At 33.8% G+C, this 16567-nt stretch overlaps 1 protein-coding gene across 1 annotated transcript in view; it reads right to left on the bottom strand.

Moving 5' to 3' along the window:
* Positions 1-12791, bottom strand: part of LOC131787851 (uncharacterized) — a 40529-nt gene extending 27738 nt beyond the window's left edge. The window contains exon 1 of the mRNA XM_066174096.1: positions 12455-12791. Within this exon, the coding sequence (XP_066030193.1) occupies positions 12455-12791 (337 nt within the window). The remainder of the gene's footprint in view (positions 1-12454) is intronic.
* Positions 12792-16567: the final 3776 nt, after the last annotated feature.

Raw genomic sequence — 16567 nt, 5'->3', positions numbered from 1 at the left:
CCAAAGGAATAGTGCACATAACACTAAAGGAATAAACATTCAACTATAAGTCAAAGAAAAGAGTGCGCATAACTATAAAGTAACAAACATACAACTAGAAGTCAAAGAAAGCAGTGTGCATAACAATTAAGTGACAAAGATGCAACTAGAAGTCAAAGAAAACAGTCCACATAACACTAAAGCAACAAACATTCAACTACAAATTAAAAAAAAATAGTGCGCACAACACTAAAGTAACAAACATTCAACTAGAAGTGAAAGAAAACAGTGCGCATAGCACTAAAGTAACAAACATTCACCTACAAGTCAAAAAAGATAGTGCACACAACACTAAAGTAACAAACATTCAACTACAAGTCAAAGAGAACGGTGCGCATAACACTAAAGTAACAAACGTTCAACTACAAGTCAAAGAAAACAGTGCGCATAACATCTAAGTAACAAACATTCAACTAGAAGTCAAAGAAAACAGTGCACATAACATTAAAGTAACAAACATTCAACTAGAAGTCAAAGAAAATATTGCGCATAACAATAAACTATCAAACATTCAACCAGAAGTCAAAGAAAAGAGTGCACATAACACTAACGTGACAAACATCCAACTAGAAGTCAAAGAAAATAGTGCGCATACCACTAAAGGAATAAACATTCAACTACAAGTCAAAGAAAAGAGTGCGCATAACGATAAAGTAACAAACATACAACTAGAAGTCCAAGAAGGCAGTGCGCAGAACACTAAGGTAAAAAACATGCAACTAGAAGTCAAAGAAAACAGTGCACATAACACTAAGATAACAAACATTAAGGTAGAAGTCCAAGAAAACAGTGCGCATTACACTAAAGTAACAAACATTCAACTACAAGTCAAAAAAAATAGTGCGCACAACACTAAAGTAAACAAACAATCAACTAGAAGTCAAAGAAAACAGTGCACATAACATTAAAGTAACAAACATTCAACTAGAAGTCAAAGAAAATATTGCGCATAACAATAAACTAACAAACATTCAACCAGAAGTCAAAGAAAACAGTGCGCATGACACTAACGTAACAAACATCCAACTAGAAGTCAAAGAAAATAGTGCGCATAACACTAAAGGAATAAACATTCAACTACAAGTCAAAGAAAAGAGTGCACATAACGATAAAGTAACAAACATACAACTAGAAGTCATAGAAAGTAGTGCCCATAACACTACAGTAACAAACATGCAGCTAGAAGTCAAAGAAAACAGTGCACATAACACTAAGATAACAAACATTCAGGTAGAAGTCAAAGAAAACAGTGCGCATAACACTAAAGTAACAAACATTCAACTACAAGTCAAAAACAATTGTGCGCACAACACTAAAGTAAACAAACAATCAACTACAAGTCAAAGAAAACAGTGCGCATAACATTAAGGTAACCAACATTCAACTACAAGTCAAAGAAAACAGTGCACATAACACCTTAGTAACAAACATTCAACTAGAAGTCAAAGAACACAGTGTACATAACACTAAAATAACAAACATTTAACTACAAGTCAAAGAAAATAGTGCGCACAACACTAAACTAAGAAATATTCATCTAGAAGTCCTAGAAATTAGGGCGCACAGCACTTAAGTAGCAAACATTCAACTAGAGGTCAAAAAATACAGTGCACATAGCACTTAAGTAACAAACATTCAACTAGAAGTCAAAGAAAACAGTGTACATAACACTAAAGTAACAAACATTTAACTAGAAGTCAAAGAAAACAGTGGGCATAGCACTAAAGTAGCTAACATTCAACTAGAAGTTGAAGAAATTAGGGCGCACAGCACTAAACTAACAAACATTCAACTAGAAGTCAAAGAACATAGTGCGCATAAGACTAAAGTAACAAACATTCAAGTAGAAGTCAAAGAAAACACTGCGCATAAAAACAAAGTAACAAACAATGAAGTAGAAGTCAAGGAAAATAGTGCGCATTACACTAAAGTAACAAACATTCAACAAGAAGTCAAAGAAAACAGTGCCCATAATACTAAAGGAATAAACATTCAACTACAAGTCAAAGAAAACAGTGCGCATAACACTAAAATAACAAATATTCAACTACAAGTCAAAGAAAATAGTGCGCATACCACTAAAGTAAATAACATTTACCTAGAACTTAAAGAAGACAATGCACATAACACTAAAGTAGCAAACATTCAAGTAAAAGTCAAAGAAAACAGTGCGCAAACCACTAAAAAAACAAGCATTCAACTACAAGTGAAGGAAAATAGTGCGCAAGACATTAAAGTAACAAACATTCAACTAGACGTCAAAGAAAACAGTGCGCATAACACTAAAGTAAAAAACACTTAACTACAAAGTAACAAACATTGAAGTAGAAGTCAAGGAAAATAGTGCGCATTACACTTAAGTAACAAACATTCAACAAGAAGTCAAAGAAAACAGTGCCCATAATACTAAAGGAATAAACATTCAACTACAAGTCAAAGAAAACAGTGCACATAACACTAAAATAACAAATATTCAACTACAAGTCAAAGAAAATAGTACGCATACCACTAAAGTAAAAAACATTTAACTACAACTTAAAGAAAACAGTGCAAATAACACTAAAGTAGCAAACATTCAAGTAAAAGTCAAAGAAAACAGTGCGCAAACCACTAAAGTAACAAGCATTCAACTACAAGTGAAGGAAAATAGTGCGCAAGACATTAAAGTAACAAACATTCAACTAGACGTCAAAGAAAACAGTGCGCATAATACTAAAGTAAAAAACATTTAACTACAAAGTAACAAACATTGAAGTAGAAGTCAAGGAAAATAGTGCGCATTACACTAAAGTAACAAACATTCAACAAGAAGTCAAAGAAAACAGTGCCCATAATACTAAAGGAATAAACATTCAACTACAAGTCAAAGAAAACAGTGCGCATAACACTAAAATAACAAATATTCAACTACAAGTCAAAGAAAATAGTGCGCATACCACTAGAGTAAAAAACATTTAACTACAACTTAAAGAAAACAGTGCGCATAACACTAAAGGAATAAACATTCAACTACAAGTCAAAGAAAACAGTGCGCATAACGATAAAGTAACAAACATACAACTACAAGTCAAAGAAAACAGGGCACATAACACTAAAGTAGCAAACATTCAACTACAAGTCAAAGAAAAGAGTGCACATAACACTAAAGTAACAAACATTCAGGTAGAAGTCAAAGAAAATAGTGCGCATAACACTTAAGTAACAGACATTCGACCAGAAGTCAAAGAAAACAGTGCGCATAACACTAAAGTAACAAACCTTCAACCAGAACTCAAAGAAAACAGTGCCCATAGCACTTAATTAACAAACATTGAACTAGAAGTCAAAGAAACCAGTCTACATAACACTAAAGTAACAAATAATTAAGTAGAAGTCAAAGAAAACAGTGCACATAACACTAAAGTAACAAACATTCAACTAGAAGTCAAAGAAAATAGTGCGCATAACACTAAAGGAATAAACATTCAACTATAAGTCAAAGAAAAGAGTGCGCATAACGATAAAGTAACAAACATACAACTACAAGTCAAAGAAAAGAATGCACATAACGATAAAGCAACAAACATACAACTAGAGGTCAAAGAAAACAGTGCGCATAACACTAAAGTAACAAACATGCAACTAGAAGTCAAAGAAAACAGTGCGCATAACACTAAAGTAACAAACATTCATCTAAAGGTCAGAGCAGTAGTGCGCACAACACTAAAGTAACAAACATTCAACTAGAAGTCAAAGAAAACAGTGCACAAAACACTGAAGTAACAAACATTCAACTAGAAGTCAAAGAAAACAGTGGGCATAACTCTAAAGTAACAAACATTCAACTAGAAGTCAAAGAAAGTAGTGTGCATAACACTAAAGTAAGAAACATTCAAGTAGAAATCAAAGCAAACAGTGCGCATAACACTAAAGTAACAAACATTTAACTACAAGTCAAAGAAAACAGTGCGCGTAATACTAAAGTAACAAACATTCAACTAGAAGTCAAAGAAAACAGTGCACATAACACTAAAGTAGCAAACATTCAAGTAAAAGTCAAAGAAAACAGTGTGCATAGCACTAAAAAAGCAAACATTCAACTACAAGTCAAATAAAATAGCGCGCATACCACTAAAGTAACAAACATTCAACTAGAAGTCAGAGAAAACAATGCACACAATACTAAAGTAACAAACATTCATCTAGAAGTCAAAGAAAACAGTGCGCACAACACTACAGTAATAAACATTCAAATAGAATTCAAAGAAAACAGTGCGCATAGCACTCAAGTAGCAAACATTCAACTAGAAGTCAGAGAAAACAGTGCACGCAATACTAAAGTAACAAACATTCATCTAGAAGTCAAAGAAAACAGTGCGCACAACACTAAAGTAACAAACGTTCAACTAGAAGTCGAAGGAAACAGTGCTCATACCACTAAAGTAACAAACATTCAACTAGAGGTAAAAAAAGACAGTTTGCATAACAATTAAACAACAAACATTCAACTAGAAGTCAAAGAAAATGGGGCGCACAGCACTAAAGTAACAAACATTCAACTAGAAGTCAAAGAAAATAGGGTGCACAACACTAAAGTAACAAACATTCAACTAGAGGTCAAAGAAAACAGTGCACATAACACTAAAGTAACAAACATTCAACTAGAAGTCAAAGAAAACAGTGCGCATACCACTTAAGTAACAAACATTCAACTAAAAGTCAAAGAAAATACTGCGCATAACATTAAAGTAACAAACATTCAAGTAGAAGTTAAAGAAAACAGTGCGCACAACACTAAAGTAACAAACATTCAACCAGAAGTCAAAGAAAACAGTGCGCATAACACTGAAGTAACAAACATTCAACTAGAAGTCAAAGAAAATAGTGCACATAACATTAAAGTAACAAACATTCAACTAGAAGTCAGAGAAAATAGTGCGCACAACACTAAAGTGACTAACATTCAACTAGAAGTCAAAGAAAACAGTGCGCATAACACTAACGTAACAAACATTCAACTACAAGTGAAAGAAAACAGTGCGCATAGCACTAAAGTAACAAACATTCAACTAGAAGTCAAAGAAAACAGTGCACATAACATTTTAGTAACAAACATTCAACTAGAAGTCAAAGAAAATATTGCGCATAACAATAAACTAACAAACATTCAACCAGAAGTCAAAGAAAACAGTGCGCATGACACTAACGTAACAAACATCCAACTAGAAGTCAAAGAAAATAGTGCGCATAACACTAAAGGAATAAACATTCAACTACAAGTCAAAGAAAAGAGTGCACATAACGATAAAGTAACAAACATACAACTACAAGTCAAAGAAAATAGTGCACATAACACTAAAGTAATAAATATTCAACTAAACGTCAAGCAAAACGGTGCGCATAACACTAAGGTAACAAACATGCAACTAGAAGTTTAAGAAAACAGTGCGCATAACATTAAGGTAACAAACATTCAATTACAAGTCCAAGAAAACAGTGCGCATAACACTAAAGTAACAAACATTCAGCCAGAAGTCAAGGAATATAGTGTCCATAACACTTAAGTAACAAACATTTAACGAGAAGTCAAAGAAAACAATTGGCGTAACACCAAAGGAACAAACATTCAACTAGAAATGAAGGAAAATAGTGCGCATAGCACTAAAGGTACAAACACTCAAATAGAAATCAAAGAACATAGTGTGCATAACACTAAAGTAACAAACATTCAACTAGAAGTCAGAGAAAATAGTGTGCGCAACACTAAAGTAACAAACATTCATCTAGAAGTCAGAGAAAATAGTGCGCACAACACTTAGGTAACAAACATTCAACTAGAAGTCAAAGAAAACAGTGCACATAACACTTAAGTAACAAACATTCAACTACAAGTCAAAGAAAACAGTGCGCATAACACTTAAGTAACAAACATTCAACTAGAAGTCAAAGAAAATAGTGCGCATAGCACTAAAGTAACAAACATTCAACTACAAGTCAAAGAAAACAGTTTGCATAACACTAAAGTAACAAACATTCAACTACAAGTCAAAGAAAACAGTGCGCATAACACTAGAGTAACAAACATTTAACTAGAAGTATAAGAAAACAGTGGGCATAACACTAAAGTAACAAACATTCAACTAGAAGTCAAAGAAAATAGTGTGCATAACAATAAAGTAACAAACATTCAACTAGAAGTCAAAGAAAACAATGCACATAATACTAAAGTAACAAACATTCAACTAGAAGTCAAAGAAAATAGTGCACATAGCACTAAAGTAACAAACATTCAACTACAAGTCAAAGAAAATAGTGCGCATAACATTAAAGTAACAAACATTCAACTAGAAGTCAGAGAAAAAAGTGCGCACAACACTAAAGTAACAAACACGCATCTAGAAGTCAGAGAAAGTAGTGCACACAACACTAAAGTAACAAACATTCAACTACAAGTCAAAGAAAACAGTGCGCATAACACTTAAGTAACAAACATTCAACTAGAGATCAAAGAACATACTGCGCATAACACTAAAGTAAGAAACATTCAACTACAAGTCAAAGAAAACAGTGCGCATTACACTAAAGTAACAAACATTCAACTACAAGTGAAAGAAAACAGTGCGCATAACACTATAGTAACAAACATTCACCTAGAAGTCAAAGAAAACAGTGCACATAACACTAAATTAACAAACATTCAAGTAGAAGCAAAGAAAACAGTGCGCATAACACTAAAGTAACAAACATTCAACTACAAGTCAAAGAAAATAGTGCGCATAACAGTAAAGTAACAAACATTCAACTACAAGTCAAAGAAAACAGTGCGCATAACACTAACGTAACAAACATTCAACTAGAGTTCAAAGAAAATAATGCACATAGCACTAAAGTAACAAACATTAACTACAAGTCAAGGAAAATAGTGTGCATAACACTTAAGTAACAAACATTTAACTAGAAGTCAAAGAAAACAATGGGCATAGCACTAAAGTAACAAACATTCAACTAGAAATGAAGGAAAATAGTGTGCATAGCACTAAAGGAACAAACATTCAAATAGAAATCAAATAAGATAGTGTGCATAACACTAAGGTAACAAACATTCAACTAGAAGTCAGGGAAAATAGTGCGCACAACACTTAAGTAACAAACATTCAACTAGAAGTCAAAGAAAACAGTGCACATAACACTTAAGTAACAAACATTCAACTACAAGTCAAAGAAAACAGTGCGCATAACACTTAAGTAACAAACATTCAACTAGAAGTCAAAGAAAATAGTGCGCATAACACTAAAGTAACAAACATTCCACTACAAGTCAAAGAAAACAGTTTGCATAACACTAAAGTAACAAACATTCAACTACAAGTCAAAGAAAACAGTGCGCACAACACTTAAGTAACAAACATTCAACTAGAAGTCAAAGAAAACAGTGCACATAACACTTAAGTAACAAACATTCAACTACAAGTCAAAGAAAACAGTGCGCATAACACTTAAGTAACAAACATTCAACTAGAAGTCAAAGAAAATAGTGCGCATAACACTAAAGTAACAAACATTCCACTACAAGTCAAAGAAAACAGTTTGCATAACACTAAAGTAACAAACATTCAACTACAAGTCAAAGAAAACAGTGCACATAACACTAAAGTAACAAACATTCAAGTAAAAGGCAAAGAAAACAGTGGGCATAGCACTAAAGTAACAAACATTCAACTAGAAGTCAATGAAAAGTGTGTGCATAACAATAAAGTAACAAACATTCAACTAGAAGTCAAAGAAAACAGTGCGCATAATACTAAAGTAACAAACATTCAACTAGAAGTAAAAAAAATTAATGTGCATAGCACTAAAGTAACAAACATTCAACTACAAGTCAAAGAAAATAGTGCGCATAACACTAAAGTAACAAACATTCAACTAGAAGTCAGAGAAAAAAGTGTGCACACCACTAAAGTAACAAACATGCATCTAGAAGTCAGAGAAAATAGTGCGTACAACACTAAAGTAACAAACATTCAACTAGAAGTCAAAGAAAATAGTGCACATAACACTGAAGTAACAAACATTCAACTACAAGTCAAAGAAAAGAGTGTGCATAACGCTAAAGTAACAAACATTCAACTAGAAATCAAAGAACATACTACGCATAACACTAAAGTAACAAACATTTAACTACAAGTCAAAGAAAACAGTGCGCATAACACTTAAGTATCAAACATTCAACTACAAGTCAAAGAAAACAGTGCACATAACACTAAATTAACAAACATTCAAGTAGAAGCAAAGAAAACAGTGCGCATAACACTAAAGTAACAAACATTCAACTACAAGTCAAAGAAAACAGTGCGCATAACACTAAAGTAACAAACATTCAACTAGAAGTCAAAGAAAATAGTGCACATAGCACTAAAGTAACAAACATTCAACTACAAGTCAAGGAAAATAGTGCGCGTAGCACTAAAGTAAACATTCAACTAGAAGTCAAGGAAAACAGTGCGCATAACACTAAAGTAACAAACATTCCACTAGAAGTCAAAGAAAACGGTGTGCATAACACTAAAGTAACAAACATTCAACTAGAAGTCAAAGAAAATAGTACGCATAGCACTAAAGTAACAAACATTCAACTAGAAGTCAAAGAAAATAGTGTGCATAACACTCAAGTAACAAGCATTCAACTAGAAGTCAAGGAAAATAGTGCGTAGAGCACTAAAGTAAACATTCAACTACAAGTCAAGGAAAACAGTGTGCATTACACTAAAGTAACAAACATTCAACTAGAAATCAAAGAAAATAGTGCGCATAACACCAAAGTAACAAACATTTAACTAGAAATCAAAGAAAACAGGGTGCATAACACAAAAGTAATAAACATTCTACTAGAAGTTTGAGAAAACAGTGCGCATAACACTAAAGTGACAAACATTCGACTACAAGTGAAAGAAAATAGTGTGCATAACACTAAAGTAACAAACATTCAACTAGAAGTCAAAGAAAATAATGCGCATAACACTAATGTAACAAACATTCAACTAGCAGTCAGAGAATAGTGCGCATAATACTAAAGTAACAAATATTGAACTAGAGGTCAAAAAAATAGTGCGCATACGACTATAGGAAGAAATATTCAACTAGAAGTGAAATAAAACAGTGGGCATAACACTAAAGTAACAGATATTCAACTTGAAGTCAGAAAATAGTGCGCAGAACACTAAAGTAGTAAACATTCAAGTAGAAGGCAAAGAAAATAGTGCGCAAAAGACTAAAGTAACAAACATCCAACTAGAAGTCATAGGAAATAGTGTGCAAAACACTAAAGTAACCAACATTCAACTAGAAATCGAAGAAAACAGAGCGTCAGACACTAACGTAACAAATAACTCACTAGAAGTCAAAGAAAGCAATGGGCATGACACTAACATAACAAACAATCAACTACAAAATAAAGAAAACAGTTCGGAAGACACTAACGTAACAAACAATCAACTAGAAATCAAATATAACAATGCGCATGACACTAAAGTAAAAAACATTCAACTAAAAATGAAAGAAAACAGTGTGCAAGCAAAAAATCAACTGGAAATCAATAAAATCAGTGCACATGACTTTAACGTAAGTACCATTCAACTAGAAATAAAAAACAGTGCGTAGGACATTAACACAAGAAACAATTGTTTAAAAATCAAAGAAAACAGTGCTCATGACACTAACGTTACAAACAATCAACTAGAAATAGAAGGAAACAGTGCGCAAGACACTAACGAAACAAACAGTTAAACAGAAGTCAAAAAATAGTGCGGAAGACACTAACGAAACACACAGTTAAACGGAACACAAAGACACTGCGGAAAACATTAACGCAAAAAACAGTTATACAGAATTCAAAGAAAACAGTGCGAATGACACTAACGTAACAAACAATCAACTAGAAATCAAAGAAAACAGTGAGCAACACACTAATATAGCAAAAAATCAACTGCAACTCAAAGAAAACAGTGCGCATAACACTAACGTATCAAACATTCAACTAAAAATCAAACCAAAAAAGTGCACAAGACACTAACGTAACACACAATCGACTAGAACAAACGGTTAAGCAGAACTCAAAGGAAACAATGCCGAAGACACTAAGGTAACAAAGAGTTATACAGAACTAAAAAAGAACAATGCGCATGACACTAACGTAAAAAACTTTCACCTAGAAATCAAATAAAACAGTGGGTATGAAACTAACGTAACAAACGATCAACTACAAAACAAAGAGAACAGTGCGCAAGACAATAACGTAACAAAAAATCAGCGAGAACTCAAAGAAAACAGTGTGCAAGACACTAGCGTAACAAACAATCAACTAGAAATCAAAGAAAACAATGTGCAAGACACTAATGTAACAGACACAAACAGATCTCAAAGAAAACAGTGCGCAAGACACTAACGAAACAAATAGTTTAACAGACCTCAAAAATAGTGCGCAAGACACAAACGAAACAAACAGTTCAACAGAACTCCAACAAAACAGTGTGCAAGACACTAACGCAAAAAACAATTGTACAGAACTCAAATAAAATAGTGCACATGACACTAACGTAACAAAGAATCAACTAGAAATCAAAGAAAACTGTGCGCAAGACGCTAACTAAAAACAATCAACTAGAAATCAAAGAAAACAGTATGCGAGACACAAACGTAACAAGCAGTTAAACAGAACTCAAAGAAAACAATGCGCGACAAATTAATGTAGCAAACAGCTTAAAAGCACTCAAAGGAAACAGTGCGCAAGACACTAAGGTAAGAAACAATCAACTAGAAATCAAAGAAAACAGTGCGCATGGCACTAACGTAACAAATATTTAACTAGAAATAAAAGAAAACAGTGCGCGAGACATTAACATAAAACACAATTAACTAGAAATAAAAGAAAACAGTGCGCGAGACACTACCGTAACAAACAATCAAATAGAAATCAAAGAAAATAGTGCGCGAGACACTAATATAACAAATAATCAACTTGAAATGAAAGAAAACTGCGCAAGACACTAACGTATCTAACAATCAACTAGATATCAAAGAAAACAGTGCGCAAGACACTAACGCAAGAAAAAATCAAACAGTTTAACAGAACTCAAAGAAACAGTGCGCGAGACACAAACGTAACAAACAATCAAACAAAATTCAAAGATAACAGTGCGCGAGACACAAACGTAACAAACACTCAAACAGAACTCAAAGAAAACAGTGCGTATGACACTTACGTAACAAACAGTTTGACAGAACTCAAAGAAAACAGTGCGCCAGCAACATTCCTGCACCAAATGTTGCCTATATATTGGCACCAACGAAAGCTCTATCGCAAATAAGGTTGTACTAGATATGAGAATGACAAAGAAAATATAAGGGTAACATCAAAATGGTGATTTTGATTCATGCATATATGTACTGTGTTAATCAAGCTTATAACAAAATCTTTACATGCGATTAGTTGAACAGCACTCAGATTTGAGCACTAATAGAACAGTGTGCATATCTTGATTGCCATTGGACACTTTAAAAGCCATGACTTTGTCACTGAACATGGATCTATCATTTGCACAGGCTTTTAAATGAACTACAGGATTTGTTCTCCCACAGAAAGAAGGAAACTAAAATTGGAAACTAGAGTCTAAAATTCGGACACTGTGACTAAAATTAGACTCCAGTGTCCAAAATCAGACTCCAGTGTAAGAAAGTAAAGATCCCCAATTTCTGCTGACAAGGCTTATCGAAAGGAGAGATTGGATAAGCCGAGCAATTAAAACTAGGTAAGGTAAAAAAATTCCAGCTGGTGGCATGGTCTTTAACCCTTCAACTACCAAGATCTGATTGTTAATTCTCCTCTCTAGTTGCTATACACTTCCTTGTAAATTAGTTACGAGAATTTGGTGTTAGGTCAAGATAAAAACTTCTTCCTAATAAGTTTGAGTATTCTCATTACCTGTTTGCTGGATAATGAATGGATATTATAGGGAGAAGTTGCATGTCAATCACTTCTGGGAATTAAAGGGTTAAATAAGGCTCAAACTTGGACCCTCCCAGTTATGTGTAGTTAAATGTCAACAGTCTTAACCACCTGCCATACAGAGCCTGGAAGCATGAATTTGGGAAGGAAATCCCTGTCTGGTAGGGTAGCCTGAACCACAAAACCTTTAACCCCTTAACCCTTAAGATTTGATCATTAATTCTCCCCTCTAGCTGCCCCACAGTTATACTCAAATTTATTTGGTAGCAGTTGTACTGCTACCAAATAAATTTGAGTATTCTTATGACCTGTTTGTCAGATAATGTATGGGTATTATAGGGAGAAGTTACATATTCTGAGAGTTAAATGGTAAAAACAAAATAGTAGCCCAAACATTTTGAGTCAGTGTTGTACCCTAAATCTTCTCAACTGTACCTAAACACAAAGATAATAAATTAAAGAAATACACCTCGGTAACTGTGCTGTTATAGGCATAAGGTCCTATAAATGCATACTTTGTACAGTTTTTGCAACATTTGTTCACTTCACGCTCCACGTCTGGTGCAGCACATTGAAACTTTGGTGTCCCAGTAATGAATGGCACCCCAGCTGTGTGAAGTCCACTGGGTATAAGGACAAAAACACATGAAAGGATATAAATGGCTCTTTGCCAGGGCCCAAATTCACCAATACGCCTTAGGATGTCATCAAACTGCACAGAGTCATCTTTAGTCTGTTGCACCTCACTGGGATAAATTAAAAAAGTGTTCATTTTTCATATAGCGAATAAACGCACAGTTCTACAAACCCCTGATCCAAGGCAACATAGTACAGCAAATTCAAAGTTGGTGAATGATCACATAAGGAAAAAAAATCAACATTGCCCACTTTGAACACAAGTAAATGTCAGGATTTTTAACTTTTTACACCCTAGCATTACACTTTGAGTATCTCAGTAAAGATAATCACACAAAAATTGATTATTTCATTTAAATTAATACCCTGTAGATTCCCCTGAATTTTGAAACATAAACAATTATTCCGCAAGTGCACATTGTCAGATATCAGATGATAGATGGCCGAGTTGGCTATAATCATCTCATATCCAACAAGCGCAGGTGGAAAATGCCCAAAAATATTAATAAATCTTCTCAACTTTGTTTTGTAACAACAAAGGGAATGTTTCAATATACAAAAACACTTCCAGTTTAGCTCCTCTTCATGTGCGCACATGGTATAATGGCTCGTAACCCATCAAGGGTGAGCTAATGAAAATTCTTGAATTGCATTACCCAATGATCCAGTTTTAAATATTTTGCATTATTTTACCACAATAGTTTCTTTCACCACGTAATCTTACAAAATGTCTTTTTTCGTTGTAAAACAGAGAGTCTGAATACATTTGTAAAACAAAGAGAAAAACCACATTTTTTTGTTTAATTGACAGAAACATCAACATCACAGAGAAATCAAGTTTATTTTTTAAAGCAAAAGTGTTTTATTCACAGTTAGTAAGACAGAGTAGAGTTCATAGAGCTCTATCAATTGAATTGCATTTTATTATCAAAAGAAAACCTTAGCTGTTTTATGTCAAAAGCTAGCACATTGGAGCATTTGATCCAGTATTCATCTTTCGAAAGAATGCTGCATCACAGACGAAAAAGGGTCATCGTTTACTAAGATCACCAGAAGAAATAGCGTTAGAAATGCCAGAGCAAAATCGCGAGACCTAGCAACATGTACATTAACAGATGTCATTCAACTTCCTCATTATTTACACCAAAACAAGCCGTGTCATGACCAACCTCACGAAACTGAATCAACCAGGAAACAACTTGCTGGTGTGCACGGTATATTAATGAGAATTCTTCGTGTGCATATATCTCAAGTAAAGATTGACCTTTGTAGCGTAGCAGCATACTTCGTTGCCAAACAAAGTTACGTCACTTATATATATAGTTTCGGTTGCCTCAAATTCAATTTTCACATCAGAAGCATAAGGCAATCCTTCATAATTGGCTCTAAAATCATCATATCTTAGCTGATTCTCCCGTATCGTATCATCTCCCGTATCGTACAAAACATCGTAATTGAATCCCTCAAAGTTTGCCGGCGAATGAGGTATTAGTTATATAATCACTCACGACTTGAGACATTTAAATTAACTCCCAAATTGATTTTTCCCTAAAAAAGTTTGGAAATTCCAAGTCAACAAAGCTGTCACGTAGAGGTCAAGAGCAAGCCTTCGAATATCAAAAATGAAAGTCCATATTCCGCATCAAAATTGGTCCGTCCGATATTTGATTAAACCTCTCCTAACATACCATCCGATCAGATTCCCCTCGAGATTTACCAGTTTTTATTGATACTCAGACTATCTCACCATCTCTTTTTAACCTCTTGCTTTGCAAAAATTACGAAAATACGACAGTAGACGAAGCACTGTTAGAATGAAAAACACCATAGCTTTGATAGCGTGCTCATCATCCCATCTTCTCCCCCGAAAATAACAATTATCGGCAAGTATATTTTTCATGAACACAACCATTTGACATCTGCCATCTACCTTTTCAATTTCACACCCTAAGCAAACCTCGTTCACCTCGGAAAAAATTCATCAAATAAAGTAATTGAAGGACCGATGCGTGTGGTTAGAAAAGGCTCGAATACTCCAGTATGTGGTTATTGAAAATTTTTTTGATATTGTTTCCATTTTGAGTAACAACTGGCATGGTGCCTTATTTATGACATAAGTCGGTAAATATTTGTACGGCAACATGTTTGGAATAAAAGAGGACCTCTTTACATAGAATTACCAATTTTTTATCCTTAAGCTGTGTTAAGAGGTGCAAGCATCACTATTTTCCGAAATGAAAGAGACATAGAATTTACCAGCAAATTCCTAATCAGAAACATAATAAAATTTGATTATTTATGAAACACTCACCTATATACATAATTCCATTTCAGATTCAAATTCAAATTTATTCTGAAAAAACCAATCAATAACACCATAAATTATTTATCAGATACCGTACCATATTACTTCTAAACTTTCAAATGAAAGCGAGAAAAATCAAACATTCAAAGGAAGTTCCAAATTTCAAAAACAAACTCCTTTATTCAGACGAGTGAAATAAGTTATGTATTTTCAACATATGCATATCAGTACCATTAGAAATATTGGTCAAATCTTCCAAGTCCTTAGAAAATTACTATTTGTTAAAATTTGGGCATGGATACGGTTAGAGTATAAAAACTGGGACTGGCGCTGAACTTTGATGGATAGGAACTAAAAAGTTAATTTAAATGAGTTTGCAAATTGTTTCCATTTAAAGCACAGTCTGTAAGCTTTGTTATCATTTTTGCTGCAAAAACCTGAAGCATGTGCAACTAAAGGATATGGTAAACTGTCGCCTTTAACGTTTATCGTTGACATAAGTCTTGGCCACCCTATCTGAGAGACTATGAATGGAGAACCTGGGCAGTAACAAGAGATGAGATTTTCTCAAGTAAATATCGGCATTGATAGGCAGTGAACTTAATAAGGAAAAATGGCAGCTAATTACTAAAAGCAAGATTGAAGCGTTAGTGGTTCAAAAAAAATACAAAATCAGATTTCGGAAATAATGACTGTGTTCGTCGGTTTGTTTTCTTTCTACTCAAACATTGGAAAGGAAAGAAAAAAAAATAAAAGTCGTTCCATTTTTTGTGATTAACTTTAAAATTCTGTCTCTGCCAAACGACTACAAGACAGATGTTGGGGAGGCTAAACGATGTTAACAATAATTGACTTACTCAGAAAGGGTCTAAATATGTTTTCCAGCGTCTTCGGTCTGTTGCCACTCAATAGTTGAAAAATAAGTAGATGTGAGAGTGTGTCAATATTTACCTTTACTTAAGTGCACACGTCAGGCGATAACTTAAAAAACGCATCTGTCCCATGAATTTCATAACAGCTGCCTCTCTTGATAACTATCAATATCTAAATAATTAAAAAAAAGATTTGACGAAATATTTCCTTAGATAGGTTACTAAAGCCATTCTTGTTTTCAGCTTTTTTCCTCAACGATCGAAAAACGACTAAAAAAAGGCCTGCTTCCAATTCGAGAGGTGTTGTCAAGTTTTACAAAGCACGGAGAGTCCCTAAAAATACAACATATAAAGAGAACAGTGTCTCCCGTCTTTATTTTGGACGCGTTTGTGTTCTTCGCAAATAAAAAATTATTTTGGAAGCGCCTAAAAATCATGCGTGCTGACTTTTTTTGGTTGAAAAACTGATTTTCTCTCTAAATTATTCATTTAAGGCGTGTGTTTGGCTTCCTTTAATGCAAAAAAATCAAAAACGTTAGGATCACATAAATAGTGGATGATGGTGTGCAAATGCAAATTTGGACAAATTAAATTGAAAACAAGCATAAAAATTGCTTCTTAAACTTTGGTCAGATATACCAGCTTTCTCGATGTTTTCATTTTCTTTGCAGAGCAATTTTCGAAATCGCGACGCCAAAATTCCTTTCTGCAGATATCTAAAAACAATTAAAGCCA

Source organism: Pocillopora verrucosa, chromosome 11, assembly GCF_036669915.1.
Source record: "Pocillopora verrucosa isolate sample1 chromosome 11, ASM3666991v2, whole genome shotgun sequence".
Lineage (NCBI taxonomy): Eukaryota > Metazoa > Cnidaria > Anthozoa > Scleractinia > Pocilloporidae > Pocillopora > Pocillopora verrucosa.
The sequence above is the reverse complement of the archived record's forward strand: the minus strand, read 5'-3'. Positions and strand labels throughout refer to the sequence as shown.